This window comes from Oncorhynchus gorbuscha, linkage group LGY, assembly GCF_021184085.1.
Source record: "Oncorhynchus gorbuscha isolate QuinsamMale2020 ecotype Even-year linkage group LGY, OgorEven_v1.0, whole genome shotgun sequence".
Taxonomy (NCBI): domain Eukaryota; kingdom Metazoa; phylum Chordata; class Actinopteri; order Salmoniformes; family Salmonidae; genus Oncorhynchus; species Oncorhynchus gorbuscha.
Window position 1 is genome coordinate 2,778,007 of NC_060199.1, and position 17,321 is coordinate 2,795,327.

A 17,321-nucleotide genomic window follows, 5' to 3' on the forward strand; every position below is an offset into this window, starting at 1 on the left:
AGAGAACTCCAAGTCTCTCTTTCAGGGCTATACAAAGAAAAACTGTTCTATAAAATATACTGTTAAGTGAAGGATTTGTTCTTGGCCATATTAATTTGGCACCAAACAGAAGAAAAATGACTGAAACAGGGGGAGGGACTACCTGAACTTTGTTTTCTGTGACAAAACATTTTGTTAAGGTGTGCACTAATGAATGCGACCCGCTTCTCTTTCTAACCAGCTGTAAGTGTTCTATGGTCGATTACATTTTTTCCACCACCGGGAGTCAAATTCCAGATGAGGAGATTAATAGGGACAACATGAACACGATGGTATGAAATACCTGACTGGTCAAGATGTACACTGAATAGTCCAGGAAGGTGATTATGCCTCACTATTAGGCTCGGGCAATATACCATACACCACGGTATCTATACATACCTTTGGTATGATTTTCAATACGGGGGTGCATACTATGCCACTGATTAACTATAAGTTAACAGGGTAGTGGGTTCGATCCCGGGACCACCCATACTGATTAACATGATAAGTTAACTAAATGGCATATATTATTATTATTATTATTATTATTATTATTATTATTATGTGCCAAATATATGATATTTGCTCAGGGCTCCAGCTATGTATTTGGTTTGCTAACTTGCTAGACGGCAAGACTAAGCTTCTCGCTTACAGCAGAGACAATCAATCTCCTCCTGGAATCAAGACCCTAAATTGTTTTGTGTGCCCAAATGCATTTTTATTTAAAAAGAAATAGCGCCCCGTGTGTGCACTTCCTGAAATAGCATATGCCCCGGTATGGAACACATATTTGTCAAGTGTAGATCCTGATCCTTTTGCAACATCCGTACCTTTTTTAGAGAAATGTTACTTACGACACATGACTTCTAGCAGGCCACAAACAGCTAGCTAGCAGTTAGTGATCACACCATTGGATTTGTGCTACAAATGCTAAAAATGTTGCATTTGAAACAGTGGCCAGGTAAACAAAACCAAAGCACGGATCGCTGTCATACCTTGTCCATAGACTGCCTACAGGGTAAGGAAACCAATAGATAAAGGGATATCTCACCCAAATCACAAAATGAAGTTACATCTTGGGGCCACCATTTGTTTCTATTATTTTGTGGCAAATCTGCAAGAATGCTTTGTGATGTAGCACAAAGCCCATATCACTAAGTTGCAACATGCCTAGGCTACAATATATGAGAAATGAAAGACTAAGATCCCACTAACCTATGCTAAATACTCACCTAAGCCCATCTACTTTTACCTGCATACTATTTTGCATGCTAGCCCCTTATACATTGAAAACACATTGAAAATGCATCTTTTTGATTGAAAATACATTTTAAACATCTTATGCTCACTATAAGACCTTCTACATTCTCAGCCCACATACCTGTGCGTTATCCGGGCCTCCACCTGCACCAGGGGTAGAATGGCCTCCAGGACCTTGCTGGCCGAGCCAGGCAACATCTCCAGCACCTTCTTCTCCACCATAATCTTGTCTACTATGGTCTTGAAGTAACGCAGAGCGCTCACCACCTCCTTCTCCTGCTCCTCCAGCCGACTCACCTTCTACAGAACAGAATGAATGAAAATCATGGTCAAGCTTAGAGGAAATCTGAGTCGTTTTCAGTAGGCAACAAAAGGATGGAAACAGTGAATCGGGGAGGCACTATTCGAACCTGTTGTCATTTTCTATCGCAATAATCTATCGCCATTGGCTTCGACTAATAGGGATCCTAATAAATCAAATCAAATCATGGCCCCAATTAACACAATGAAACTTGGAGGAAACCCTCTTCATATGATATAATAATTGATGGATGGAAAAAAATGAGCATTTTCAAAGGAAGCTTAATCCAGCCCTTAAACCAGGGGTGTCTAAACTAATTTTGCCGCAGTCGGTCTTCAACGAGGTTGGGAGGGCCGCAATGAAAATGGGTTATATTTCCTTGATGTCAAAATTTGCAGAAAATAGTCCTCTATCCATTGCTTGTGGAATTTAATGCTCCCTGACTGTCTAGTGATCATTAGCGAGCTGCACAGCCATTTTACTGTATGAATATTAGGTCCATTATAATTTCTACACAGTTTTAATTTGGTTTTACTCAAACCACCCGCAGGCCAGATTGGGCAGTAAGTCTGTGACTCCAGCCTTAAAGGGTTAAAGGTTCGGGATGTTGGAGTCGGGTAAACTCATGGATACCATTTTTATGTACCTGTGTCCAGTATGAAGGACATATTAGGTCGTTTTGCAAGCCCCTGCTAACTAGCATTAGTGCAATGACTGGAATTCTACAGGTACAGCTAGCATGCTAGCTGTTCCCATAGACTTGGGGTTATTGCATTAACGCTGGTTATCAATTGCGCTAACGCAAGTTAGCAAATTCCTTCAAACTGAATGCAGACATAAAAATGGTATCCGTGAGTTCATCTGACTCTAGGGAAGTAGAGAAAGGGCGTTATTGCCAAAATCCCGATCTCTCTCGTTAAAAATGACAGCACACATTTTGACAAAAACAATACGAAATGTAGCATTGTCCAAAGAGACAGATTCCACATAAAACACAGTGGTTCCTCCTTTAAAAGTTGTGCCATACTGCGGACACTGCATGCTGCTGCCTGCATTCTGTGGCACGTCATTTAATTCTCTGCCATTTCTTATGTTTCTGCAAGTTATTTCTAGTTTTACCACCAGAGGGCATCTTTGAGAAGCATTTGATAGTATTCCCTATTGGCATTACCAGAGATTTTAAAACCTTTTTTGTAATAACATAGTATATGGGATTGATTTGAAGAAATGTGGCTTAATTCATTTGATTAATATTATGGTGTTTCCATTCTGAGAAAAATTAAACCCTCTGGGTTTCCGTTAGGATGGAGTGGAAAATATGGCGCTGTACAACGTGACAGTCGGGAGTAGGCTACAGGATTGGAGGATTCTAAATTGTTTGCCTTATTGAGACAACTTTGTTCCAATATTTCTGTAAATCAGCGATATTTATTCCCATAGTAATTCGTTATGGATACATAACTAAATCAACATCTGCATTTTTCACCATGCCAGCTCCTATTAGTTCTATTGAGCCCCATCGCACCAACTCGCTTTCCGAACGTTCTATTCTCAGCTTATCGTCAACGTCACAACGCCTGCTTCGCTATTGTTGGCAATGAGACCTGCTCACGTTGTTTTATAGTTAAAATGTAAACTAAATTAATATTGGAATTCTGTGGTCTTCCCATTGTTGCCTATGGGTTAAATATAGGCATGTCTGTCTATTTTGCCAAATATCTTGAAAAATATCTAAATATACACATCGCAAGTCGGACGCCATTTTAAATCATGAGAATATCCTCTTTCTAATTATGTAAGTCTGGGCAGCTAGCTTGGTTGTCATCAAATGCTAGCCCCAAAATACTTTTTGCTCTTGGAATGGCGAGTTCCCCCCATTGTTTTCCTATGGAGACGCATGTCGGTCTATTTCGCCAAATATCTCACTGTGTAGATTTTTTGTTCTTTTTCGAGTCGGGTGTAACCGGTGTGAAATGGCTAACTAGTTAGCGGGATGCGTGCTAATAGCGGTTCAAATCGGTGACGTCACTCGCTCTGAGACCTTGAAGTAGTTGTTCCCCTTGCTCTGCAAGGGCAGCGGCTTTTGTGGAGCGATGGGTAATGATTCTTTGAGGATGGCTGCTGTCTATGTGTGCAGAGGGTCCCTGGTTCGAGCACAGGTAGGGGCTAGGAGAAGAACGGAAGCAAAACTGTTACATGGGCACCATTTTAAAATCAGGAGAATCTCCTCTTTGTAAATATGTAAGTCTGGGCAGCAAGCTCGTTTGTCATCGATCGCTAGACCAGAAATAGTCAGGTTTTATTTTATTACGCAGACATAAGCACAGTTGACACCATCGAGGTGCAAATGTTTACTTTCTACACAATTTTTTTTTCCCCGTTTCGTCCGACGAACATATTGTAGTGGTAAAATAAAGAGATACATTTTTTATGGATTTCTAAGCATCCCTCCAGTCAAAACTCTGGGAACGTTCGATTCCATTGATTTGATAGTGTTCCAGTTTAACGTTCTTAAGCCGTTTCTCAGCTTTGGGTGAATTTTGACTCATTCTATTGTCGTGAGGACAGCGTAGCTAACAAATTGTCAGCCAACATAACATGTAAGGTAGCTTATTTGAAAAGTCATTACTTTGGTCGTTAGGGCAAATCTGGTCTGTGATAGGAGAGGGGGGGGGGGGGGTTCACACCTAGCTCGGCTATTAGACTATTCTTTAGTAAAGGTTGCATAGTCTATTGTTCAGCTATTAGCCCCCTTCCCGAACTTGCAACAAATTGTTGTTGTTCCCATCTCGTTCCTTTCCCTCTTCCACGCGTCATCATTCTGCGCCTGAGTGGCTCACTTGTGGGCGTGCTGGCAGGATAGGGCAGCATCTTCGGTCGTGAGTCAAGAATTCTGCATACAGTAGCAGGTTTGTATGAAGGTGTGGTTATTCACAGGCAAAATGTTATATGCTATGGGGGTACATTTGTGTCTTAGTTTTGAGAGCAAAACTTTATTTTCAATTAAAAATAATTGTTCCGAAATCATCTTTTTTCCGACACAAAGGAAGTCATAGCGGACACCTACGAAGAAGGACTATGTGATGATGGAATCGCAGGCAAGCAGCACTGGGCGTTCTTCCATCCAACTTTTACATAGCTAGTAGTTCGCTTTACTGTGGCAAAAGTGTCCATAACCAGAGGTAATTGAAATGTTCTGTGTTCTTTTTCTCCATCTCTGCCTGTCTTGTTGTACATGGAACCTGTCTCACATGCATTTATTTAAAAACCCTTAAGATGTCAGCTGCTAATTTTCAGATTTACACCACATAACCACAGCCATTCCCTGGGGGTTAGCCTTGCAATAACCAAGTGGTGAGACACATAGCCCTCTATATTTAAATGTTTTAGGTACACTCTGATAGGTGTCTGCGTCACATACAGTATCTTCTATTGACATCATCTTCTATTGTTTGTCCTCATGTGTCTGTTTTTCAGCATAACACCAGGTGAGACCACGCACATACACAATAACCCTCTCTTTTTCACTTCATCCCTCTCCCTAAATCCTCTAGGCTATATCAGCTGTTTTGGTGAACCCCTCCCGCATCTAAACTGGCTGACACAGAGGGCACAGCATGATCATAGGTGAGAGGTCACTTGGTCAGGTCAACAGGAAGTATTATTAAGGAGATGCTTTACATTGAAATACAGATAGAGATGTAGTAGTCCCAGAGTTAATGATCCCAGGACAGTTTATATTATACAGGAAGTATTATTAAAGAGATGCTTTACATTGAAATACAGATAGAGATGTAGTAGTCCCAGAGTTAATGATCCCAGGACAGTTTATATTATACAGGCTTAATCATGCTGTATTATTAAAGAGATGCTTTACATTGAAAAATAACAGATAGAGATGCATAGTAGTCCCAGAGCTAAGGATCCAAGGTCATGTTTTTTGCATTTCACCTCCTGATGATTATGATGAGGTTAGGAGACCGTGTTAGAATAAAAAAAAAGGGAAGGCTTAATCATGCTGTCTCTCTGTTCTACCTCTCTCCCTTTTGAAGAGATGCTTTATTTTATTGCAAATAATAATAAATTAGAATGATAAAAAAACAAGGCATAATATATGCACTTGTGTATTTATCTCTAATGCAGTTCAATGTCACATTCTCTGCAGGCATGTTTTGATGCTGAGGGGAGTATTGGAATGCCAGTCCCATCAGCGCCAGTCTCCTCACCCTGAAGTTTCTAAAACTGTTTGAAAGATGGCTGTCACCAAGAAGTTTTAACAAATTATAATTTGGCCCGGAGGTTCAGGGTGTGACATGGAGACACAGCAAATGTGATGAACTGAGAGAATATTGTTGGAAGCACTGTAATTCATGAATCATATGCTGTCTGCCTCTGTTCTCACCTCTAGCCTCCCTTTCTGTCTCTTTAGTTTCACCTAGGCTGTAATTAGGTTTCTCCTCACCTGAGGAACCACCACGTCATTCTTCCTCATTTTATAAAGTACACCATATGTGCATTGTACAGATTGAACTTGCATTTATAATACAATATTACAATGATCATAATTATAATGCATCTATGTATTTAGAACACCTGGATAATGAACATTCAATAAAGCGTTTCACATTCTCCGCTGGTTGAAATTAAGTGTCTCATTGAAGTACTATCCTGTGTCCTCAGAATAATGCAGATGAAGGGAGTTAGATATGCATAGTTTTTCTTCTTTATATATGAATTACAAATCAATCATGTTTGTATTCTATTGCATAGTTACAATGTGTAATCATTGACGTCCCAGCAGTAGGAGTGGTAAACATTGAAGTGTATAATTGTAATACATAAAGTGGGGCAAAAAAGTATTTAGTCAGCTACCAATTGTGCAAGTTCTCCCACTTAAAAAGATGAGAGAGGCCTGTAATTTTCATCATAGGTACACATAAACGATGACAGACAAAATGATAAAACAAATCCAGAAAATCACAGTATAGGTTTTTTAATGAATTTATTTGCAAATTATGGTGGAAAATAAGTATTTGGTCACCTACAAACAAGCAAGATTTCTGGCTCACAGACCTGTAACTTCTTTAAGAGGCTCCTCTGTCCTCCACTCGTTACCTGTATTAATGGCACCTGTTTGAACTTGTTATTAGTATAAAAGACAACTGTCCACAACCCCAAACAGTCACACTCCAAACTCCACTATGGCCAAGACCAAAGAGCTGTAAAAGGACACCAGAAACATAATTATAGACCTGCACCAGGCTGAGAAGACTGAATCAGCAATAGGTAAGCACCTTGGTTTGAAGAAATCAACTGTGGGAGCAATTATTAGGAAATGGAAGACATACAAGACCACTAATAATCTCCCTTGATCTGGAGCTCCACGCAAGATCTCACCCCGTGGGGTCAAAATGATCACAAGAACGGTGAGCAGAAATCCCAGAACCACACGGGGGCACCTAGTGAATGACCTGCAGAGAGCTGGGACCAAAGTAACAAAGCCTACCATCAGTAACACACTACGCCGCCAGGGACTCAAATCCTGCAATGCCAGACGTGTCCCCCTGCTTAAGCCAGTACATGTCCAGGCCCGTCTGAAGTTTGCTAGAGAGCATTTGGATGATCCAGAAGAAGATTGGGAGAATATCATATGGTCAGATGAAACCAAAATATAACTTTTTGGTAAAAACTCAACTCGTCGTGTTTGGAGGACAAAGAATGCTGAGTTGCATCCAAAGAACACCATACCTACTGTGAAGCATGGGGGTGGAAACATCATGCTTTGGGGCTGTTTTTCTGCAAAGGGACCAGGACGACTGATCCGTGTAAAGGAAAGAATGAATGGGGCCATGTATCGTGAGATTGAGTGAAAACCTCCTTCCATCAGCAAGGGCATTGAAGATAAAACGTGGCTGGGTCTTTCAGCATGACAATGATCCCAAACACACCGCCCGGGCAACGAAGGAGTGGCTTCGTAAGAAGCATTTCAAGGTCCTGGAGTGTTCTAGCCAGTCTCCAGATCTCAACCCCATAGAACATCTTTGGAGGGAGTTGAAAGTCCGTGTTGCCCAGCAACAGCCCCAAAATATCACTGCTCTAGAGGAGATCTGCATGGAGGAATGGGCCAAAATACCATGATAAAATCAGCTAAAACAACAGTAGGGATATAGTGCAACATCAAATGCAACTGGACGCATCATGACAAAAGATAATGTTGAAAGCCTGGGCAGAGGTTAAGTGCAGGCAAAATCTTTTCGAATGTTCCTTTCTGGTAGAAGAGCAGAACAGGTTCGTGCACATGATGGAGCAGTGACTGTGATGAGGAACAGGCTGTTTTATCGTAGTGAGCTAGGTTATAGGCCTACATCATGGGCTGGATAGAGTCAGTCTACAGCCTTCAGAACTGGATAATTGCTTTGTTTGCCACATAGAAATAATAGACCTTCGGCTAGAATATTTGGGAAATAAGCTACTTTTCATAACTTTAAATTGTCTTAAAGCAGGGGTGTCAAACTCGTTCCATGGAGGGCCTAGTGTCTGCGGGATTTTGTTAATTTCCTTTCAATTAAGACATGGACAACCAGATAAGGGGAGTTCATTACTAATTAGTGAACTTATTTCAATCAAGTACAAGGGAGGAGCGAAAACCCGCAGACACTTGCCATCTGTGGAATTAGTTTTTGACACATCAAAGTTTTTCTGAAAATGTATATAAACCCTGGATTGCAGATTGGACAGTGAGATACCGGTTGACCATATTGGCACTCCCCAGAAGAAGTAGTCCTCCATAGGAATGTATGGAATGCTACAGCATTTAAATTAGAATGATTCAAGGACAAAATTACATGTATACAAGTCTTTTTTTGTTGTAGTGGGGACAGTAATATAAGAATGTTCAAAAAAATGATACCTTAAGGAAAATGTTTTGTTTGATTTGTTATGAATGGGGCGGCAGGTAGCTTAGTGGTTAGAGTGGAGGGGCGGCAGGTAGCCTAGTGGTTAGAGTGTAGAGGAGGCAGGTAGCCTAGTGGTTAGAGTGGAGGGGCGGCAGGTAGCCTAGTGGTTAGAGTGGAGGGGCGGCAGGTAGCCTAGTGGTTAGAGTGTAGAGGCGCCAGGTAGCCTAGTGGTTAGAGTGTAGAGGTGGCAGGGTAACCTAGTGGTTAGAGTGTAGGGGCGGCAGGTAGCCTAGTGGTTAGAGTGTAGAGGCGCCAGGTAGCCTAGTGGTTAGGGTGTAGAGGTGGCAGGGTAACCTAGTGGTTCGAGTGTAGAGGCGGCAGGTAGCCTAGTGGTTAGAGTGTAGAGGCGCCAGGTAGCCTAGTGGTTAGAGTGTAGAGGCGCCAGGTAGCCTAGTGGTTAGAGTGTAGAGGCGCCAGGTAGCCTAGTGGTTAGAGTGTAGAGGCGCCAGGTAGCCTAGTGGTTAGAGTGTAGAGGCGCCAGGTAGCCTAGTGGTTAGAGTGTAGAGGCGCCAGGTAGCCTAGTGGTTAGAGTGTAGAGGCGCCAGGTAGCCTAGTGGTTAGAGTGGAGGGGCGGCAGGTAGCCTAGTGGTTAGAGTGGAGAGGTAGCCTAGTGGTTAGAGTGGAGGGGCGGCAGGTAGCCTAGTGGTTAGGTGGAGGGCGGCAGGTAGCCTAGTGGTTAGAGTGGAGGGGCGGCAGGTAGCCTAGTGGTTAGAGTGGAGGGGTGGCAGGTAGCCTAGTGGTTAGAGCGTTGGGCCAGTAACCGAAAGGATGCTGGATCGAATCCCCGAGCTGACAAGGCCATCATTGTAAATAAGAATTTGTTCTAAATGGACATCTCATTAAACAAAGGTAAACATTTTTTCTTCTTAAATTAATGTTTATGTTTAGCTCAAATAACATGACTTTAAATTATGCATTAAGGTGTCTGTAATAGAATGAACCAAAAAACAAATGTAAACATTAATAAGTGCATTTCTATAGTAAATAAAATAAATAAAATACAAATTACAATGGAGAGGGAATGCCAAGATGGAGATCCAATGGCTTTAAAACCTGTCAGTCAACAAGTGTATATAAATCATTGATTATTGGCCATTTGGGTTTTCAACCTCGCAAGGAGGGATTTTCCTCGTTCTCTCTTATTACTAGGGACTGTACATTGTTTATAATGAGGGATATCTGGAGAAAATTGGACCCTGGAAATAAAAATGGATGGTGAGAAACCATGCATAAAACGATGAAGCGCGACTTTCAGTCATATTCATGGCCTATAGAATAGCGAGAAGGGAATATAGGCTGTTTTTTTTAAACAGCTAAACACAAGATTGTCATATATATATAATATAAATAAATACATAAATATAAATTTTTTCATTTCTTAATTTTTTTTAAACCTTTATTTAACTGGGCAAGTCAGTTAAGAACAAATTCTTATTTACAATGACGGCCAAACCCAGACGATGCTGGGCCAATTGTGCGCCGCCCTATGGGACTCCCAATCCCGGCTGGATGTGATACAGCCTGGGTTCAAACCAGGGACTGTAGTGACGCCTCTAGCACTGAGATGCAGTGCCTCAGACCGCTGCGCCACTCGGGAGCCCAAATGCTATAGTCTAATGCTCGACAGAGAGCGAAACAATATTTTTCTGACTGGACATCTCGTGCTGCTTTGAAGGAATTCTCTGCTCTGTCTGGTATAATATATTTATTGAAATAGGATATAGAAACAGGCAAATTACTCAGAATGTCACTTGCTCCCCTGCTGTCAGCTGCAAGACTATTCTATGCGCCAGTCAACCTCAAATAGGCTAAACCATTGTCTGTCACATCACAATGTCGTCCCCATCAACGATCGCAGTCAATCATTGTTGATAGACGATGCTATCGTAATATCACCCAACCCTAAATCAAACACACAACTCCAGTGTTACAAGCACCACCATGAGAATCCCTATCTCATATGGCACTAAGCCATATACAACACTGTTGGGGAAGTCAAGTCATTATCCTAATAGCCTTGGGAATGAGTGTTCATTCATGAAACTGGCCAGCTTCAGCTCCATTCATGTCTGTATGGGTACTCCACCACCCTATCCCCTATATAGTGCACTAGATTTGACCAGGGCTTTATGGGTAATAGTGCACTGTATAGGGTATTGGGTGCCATTTGGGAAGCAGCCTGGGTCTCACGCTTTGAGGCTAGAACCAATACCCCAGCCAGCCCAGCAACACAGAGAACCTCTCACACAAACACACAATATGGCAGAGCAATAGAAAGGTACAGGATGGAACACACACACACTATGGCAGAGCAATAGAAAGGCACAGGATGGAACACACACACACTATGGCAGAGCAATAGAAAGGCACAGGATGGAACACACACACACACACACACTACAGAAACACACACACAGGATGAAAGGCACAGGATGGAACACACACACACACACACACACTATGGCAGAGCAATAGAAAGGCACACATGGAACACACACACACACACACACACACACACACACACACACACACACACACACACACACACACACACACACACACACACACACACACACACACACACACACACACACACACACACACACACACACACACACACACACACACACGGGAGAGCTTGGTTTCCCACGACATGCGAGTACAGCACCCCTCCCACTAGAGCTGGAACCATAAACCGAAAATGAAAGACTCAGACATTGCCCTCCTCTCACCACAATGTCCTCTTCCTGAAGCAATCTGTAATTTCGGTGATTAGGCTACACAATGTCCTGATGATTATTTGGTTATAAAACAATTATTTGGTCAACAGCAACGTGCATGAACCTGTGTGAAGGGAGAAATGCATTCTGATAAGCCCAAGCATACCGTGCTTTCAGAAAGTATTCACCTCTTGACTTTTTCCAAATGTTGTTGTGTTACAGCCTGAATTTAAAATGTATTACTTTTTTATTTTTAAACGTCACTGGCCTACACACCCCATGATGTCAAAGTGGAATTATGTTTTTCAGAGAGTCAATAGGTTTTCAACGCCTTTGTTATGACAAGCCAAGTTCAGAAGTAAACATTTGCTTAAAATGTAACATAATGAGTTGCATTGACTCACTCTGTGTGCAATAATAGTGTTTAACATGATTTTTTTAATGACTACCTAATCTCTGTACTCCACACATGCAATTATCTGTAAGGTCGCTCAATCGAGCAGGGAATTTCATAGACAGGTTAACCACAAAGACCAGGGAGGCTTTCCAATGCCTCAAAAACAAGGGTACCTATTGGTAGATGGGTAAACATACAAAACACAGACATTGAATATCCCTTTGAACATGGTGAAGTTATTAATTACACTTTGTATGGTGATTCAATACACCCAGTCACTACAAAGATGCAGGCGTCCTTCCTAACTCAGTTGCCCGAGAGGAAGGAAACCGCTCAGGGATTTCACCATTAGGCCAATGGTGACTTTAAAACAGTTAGAGAGTTTCAATAGCTGTGACAGGAGAAAACTGAGGATGGATCAAAAACATTGTAGTTACTCCACAATACTAACCTAATTGACAGAGTGAAAAGACAGAAGCCTGTACAGAATAAAAATATTCCAAAACATGCATCTTGTTTGCAACAAGGCACTTAAGTAAAACTGCAAAAATGTGGAAAAGCAATTCACTTTTGTTCCTGAATAAAAAGTGTTATGTCTGGGGCAAATCTAATACAACACATTACTGAGTAATACACTCAGTATTTTCAAGCATAGTGGTGGCAGCATCATGTTATGGGTGTGCTTGTAATTGTTCAGGACTGGAGAGTTTTTCAGGATAAAAATACACATAATTGAGAAAATGACAGGAAAAATCCTACAGGAAAACCTGGTTCAGTCTGCTTTCCAGCAGATACTGGGAAATCAATTTCAGCACCTTTCAGCAGGCCAAGAAGACAGTGAATGTTCCTGAGTGGTCAGGTTACAGTTTTGACCTAAATCCAATTGAAAATCTATGGCAAGACCTGAAAATGGTTGTCTTCGCAATGATCAACAACCAATTTGAAAGAAAGAGCTTAAGGAATTTTGAACAGATAATGGGCAAATGTTGCACAATCCATGTGTGGAAAGCTCTCCAGAAAGACTCACAGTTGTATTCGCTGCCAAAGGTGTTTCTATAAAAGTATTGACTCCGGTGTGAATACTTATGTAAATCAGCCATCTGCATTTCATTTTCAATAAATTTGCAAACAATTCTTAAAATACTTTGTCATTATGTGGTATTGTGTGTAGATGGGTGACAAAACATATATTTAATGCATTTTGAATTCAGGCTGTAACAATATAAAGTGGAATTAGTCAAGGGGTATGAGTACTTTCTGAAGGCATTGTAGGTCAGTTGAGCAACATTTCAAAATTGAATTGCTACTGTAACTTCTGTTAAAAAAAATTAGGATAGACTCAGCTTTATGAGAGTATAACAATTAAAAATTATTTCTCTACTTTCAATATTTAGGAAATAACGGAGTATGTAATTCAGATGAGGCGCTGGCGGAGCAGAGCCATTTGCGGTGAAATTACTGTTAGATCAATTGCATGACTATCTAGCAACAATATCATACTTAGCCAATGTTTTTTCAGTTCCTACTTCCTCAGGTGGTGAATAATGTAGCATAGCCTAGGCCAAAATGTACGATAGAGATGCTGGCAAATTCATCTATAAAGAGCCAAAAAGATGCATCTGAATATTCTGGATCCTATTTTGACATGTTTGCACATCAAAATATCCATCATGCATTTCCTGATCATGTTAGATTAAATAGCCAACTCCTTTTATGTCCTACTTGGCACTGGGAAAAAATTCAGTCTAAAGCCCTAATGGAAAGTAACTGTGCCTAAAAAAAAGGTCAATTTATCACAATATCATTTTTAGTATTGCTTAGCTCTACCTCCCACCCACCCACCCACCCACCTTGTTGACAGGTTTCTCTTGGCTCTTGATGGCTGGCTCGACCTGCAGCTGCTTGCCCTTCTTCGATGGGGTCCTCTTGATCTTTGGAGAGTGGAACCTGTCCTTCAGCTTCATGGTGAAGGAGGAAAGGTGGGAGCGCTGCGAGTCTGAGGAGGAGAGGAAGAGGAGAAGGAATGGCAGAGGGAAGATTGAAGTAACCTATTAGATATGTAGGACTTCGGAACCATAGTAAATGTCAGAGAAGTAGGCTAAAGCACAGACCAGGGTCTTGTGCAGCAAGAAACTGAAACTGGGAGTTACGATCTGAACTTGTCCAAGAGAAAACACAGTTTTGTTTTCTGTTGCAAAGCGTTTTGCTACGGTTCCTTAATGAACACCACCCAGGCTAAAATATAAGGCAGAGAGAAATAATATAATTATAAGCGGAACAATAAGGGAGAGCACCAATCAATGATCATAGCCTTGACAAAATACCACTGCAGTAGATGTGTGTTTGTATTAGTGCAGGGCCTAACAGTAGCAGCAGCCAGGCTGGTGTAGTCCTATCTGTCTGTGTCCAGCTGAGGGTACAACAGAGATGCTATCAGGTCTAATCATGTTCACATTTCCACGCTGTCCTCAGCGTCCCCTGGTCGATAACACTGCTGCTGGTCACAGTCTGGTCGACTCACTGCCAGGTTCTGCTCCTATCTTGGAGAAGCCAGCCTGATAGTGAGTGCGCGGACACACGCAGCCACGCACGCATACAGCAGCTCACAGACACACAGGCGCTCAAGCATCTGCACGCACACATGGAAAAAAGATGTCCTAGACCAAATGTATGAATAATTGTTACGCATGAGGCAGGTAATATTATAATAAAATTATGGCTTTTAAAAAATCTAGGTTTAGCAAAATTACTGTGAATCTTACTAAAAATATAATAGTGAGACAATTGGTTATCATCATTATACAAGGAAATGTATATTTTTCATTTGAAATGACAGAATATGATTTAATTGATTTAAAGACAGAACAATGAGTAAAAATGTGGGTATCATTAAAGCTTGACTCAGCGAGTCTCATTTATTCTAAATGGCTATTCTAGACCCCATTCAGGAAACTAGGCATATGCCACAAGTCACGACATCACAGGAGTGTAACGTCGTTCGTCTGTTGAATGAAGAGAGTCAGACCGAAATGCAGCGTGTAGGTTATTCATGACTTTAATGAAGGAATTGCGGTACATGAAATAACTGAAATACGAAAACTACAAACGGAACGTGAAACCTATTACAGCCTATCTGGTGAACACTACACAAAGACAGGAACAAACACCCACAAAATACAACGCGAACTCAGGCTACCTAAATACGGTTCCCAATCCGAGACAACGAGAATCACCTGACTCCAATTGAGAATCGCCTCAGGCAGCCAAGCCTACCTAGACACACCCCTAATCATACACAATCCCAATTAATACAAACCCCAATACGAAACCCAACATATAAACCCATGTCACACCCTGGCCTACCCAAACATATACCAAAAACACAAAATACAATGACCAAGGCGTGACAAGGAGAGCCTTTTGAACGTACATTTAAAAAAAAAAATGCGTTTGTCAGAAATGCCTTCTCGAACTTTAAAATCAAACTCAAGCATGTCATCTGTAAATACGAATAAAATTGTTAAATTATCTATTTATTGTTAAATAACGAGCCCAGTTGGTTTAGCCACAAAAAAAAGTCAGCAACCTTCTCGCTAGCCATGATTGGCTGAGATAATGAGTGGGCTGGACATGCCGAAAGATGAGTTTGGATTGGTCTGCGGTGTTGCATCTTGTGTCTATAAAAATGAGCTGCTGCGTAGATAATAACTTGACTGCAGTTTTCGAAAGATAATTTTATCCATGGAGAACTGCAAGTATGTTGCTACTGCTCTCAATAACATTGCTGCCCTGGATTTATCAGGAGCAATCGGCAAAGGTCAGTGGGAAAAATGATGTGATGGATGACGACTACTTTCTGGATGACGATCGTCGTGCCATGCAATACGGACTCTCTCATTTAATAACAATTTAAACCAGAAAAAAAAGAGAACATTTATTTGGGACTGAGTCTGGCTTTAAACCTTTATATTAACATGAATTATGTCATCACACATGAGGACACATTCAAAGCACTAATACATGAAATGCTTTATTAATCAAGTCCAAATTTAAGGTAGCCATATAACATTGAGTTGTTTAGACAGTTAATTGCAACTATAGGTTTTTTTTACTTTAATTTTAGCATGAATCATTTTTTGGGTCATAATTTAGCTGAGTTTCCCCAAGCCGCTGAAGTTTGTTAGAGATTTGGGCGAGAGGGGAGTGATCCATGCCCCCCCCCCCCCCCCGGGTGAATTGCCCCCCTCCTACACAACACACACAGACTGACTATTGTAGGAAAGAGGTTAAAGAGAAAGACAGATAGAAATAGATGTCCCCCCCTCTTCACAGTATTTATCTGGCCAATATGTCCGTGTATTATGTATGTTTCTAACATTGTGTTATATGTGAAAATGTGATTGTATTATAAATTGTATTTTAAATGTTTAAGGACTCTTGGAAGATTAGTCCAAATGGGGACTAAAAGAGATCCTAATAAAATCAAATCCCTCTCTTCCTCCATCTCCTCATAACCAGCACATGAATGCAGCCATAGATCAGCAGGCTTCTGAGTAGAACAAGTAGCACGTGTTTGATGTGGTTATGAGACATCCATCCAGTGTGACTCCTGGACACACTTTCATTACAGTGAGATGACGTCACTCACCCCTAGGAGGAGAGCTAGTAATAATATTGAGACATCCATCCAGTTATAGCCAAACGTGACCTGTATCATCAAAACATTTACATAATGTACTGACAAATCATATAAAATAATCACTAATTTTAACCTTTAATTCAGTCCATTTCTCTGAATTGTGATTGAACAGTGTATTATTATTTGATCCAACATTTAGCCTGATATCAACATGATTGGCTGCCCCCAAACTACAATGCTCAGATATTGTCTGACTCATTTTCACACAGAATCATACTGACTATTTGGATTAGAAATGCTTCAAATGACTTGACATTCATTCAAGAGATAAACATTGCATCACTTGTTATCAATTCTAAGGGCAACAAAATTATCTAAAGAATTTTCTATTGCCTGCTCTTTTTGCTTTCTTATATTTGTGGTACCTAATACACATGCAATGGCCTAAAATCACAATGGCTGAAAGACCGTAGAGCTTCAGATAGGCAGCTATGAGCTAGTAGCGAGTGTTCTCTTTAGAGGGGATAGCCTATAAATAGTGTGCGTGTTCGGTCTGTCTGTCCCTTATAGTGCCAGCAGCAGTAAGTGGAACAGAGAGGGGGGGGGGGCACTGTCTAGACACATGCAGTACAAATCCTGGGGGAAGAGAGACAATGCAACACATTGCTGTTCCTGTCTCGATCAATAGTCTCCTAGACTAGGTGCTCCTTTTAGAGCAGTGGTCACCAACCTTTTCTGAGTCAAAATGCAAGCTGAGATTTACCATTCAGATTGTATATATTTTTTTTAAACATAAGCCTATGTAACATGAACATATTTAAAAACAGTACGGTAGTAATGAAGTTGGTACAGTAGGCTTTAGGCTTAAATCATTATCACTGCATATTGGCTTTGCTTGAATTGCCCTGCCAATGCATTGCTGTTCTTCTCAGACCATTTTTAAATTGTATTTCAACATCTGAGGCTAAATGATCACACTGGTAACAGATCAGTTTTTGTATTACTTGTGAGGCACAGCAGAGTGAGC

General features: G+C 41.1%; 1 protein-coding gene across 7 annotated transcripts in view; it reads right to left on the reverse strand.

Annotated features, from left to right (window-relative positions):
* The window catches only part of LOC124016614 (rap guanine nucleotide exchange factor 1-like), a 94,505-nt gene that overhangs the window by 37,043 nt on the left and 40,141 nt on the right, over positions 1–17,321 (reverse strand). For all 7 annotated transcript variants that reach the window (XM_046332140.1, XM_046332139.1, XM_046332141.1 and 4 more), the window contains exons 2-3: positions 13,506–13,651; positions 1,403–1,581 (exon numbers count right to left, since the gene is read on the reverse strand). In XM_046332140.1, coding sequence (XP_046188096.1) covers positions 1,403–1,581; positions 13,506–13,651 — 325 coding nt within the window. The remainder of the gene's footprint in view (positions 1–1,402; positions 1,582–13,505; positions 13,652–17,321) is intronic.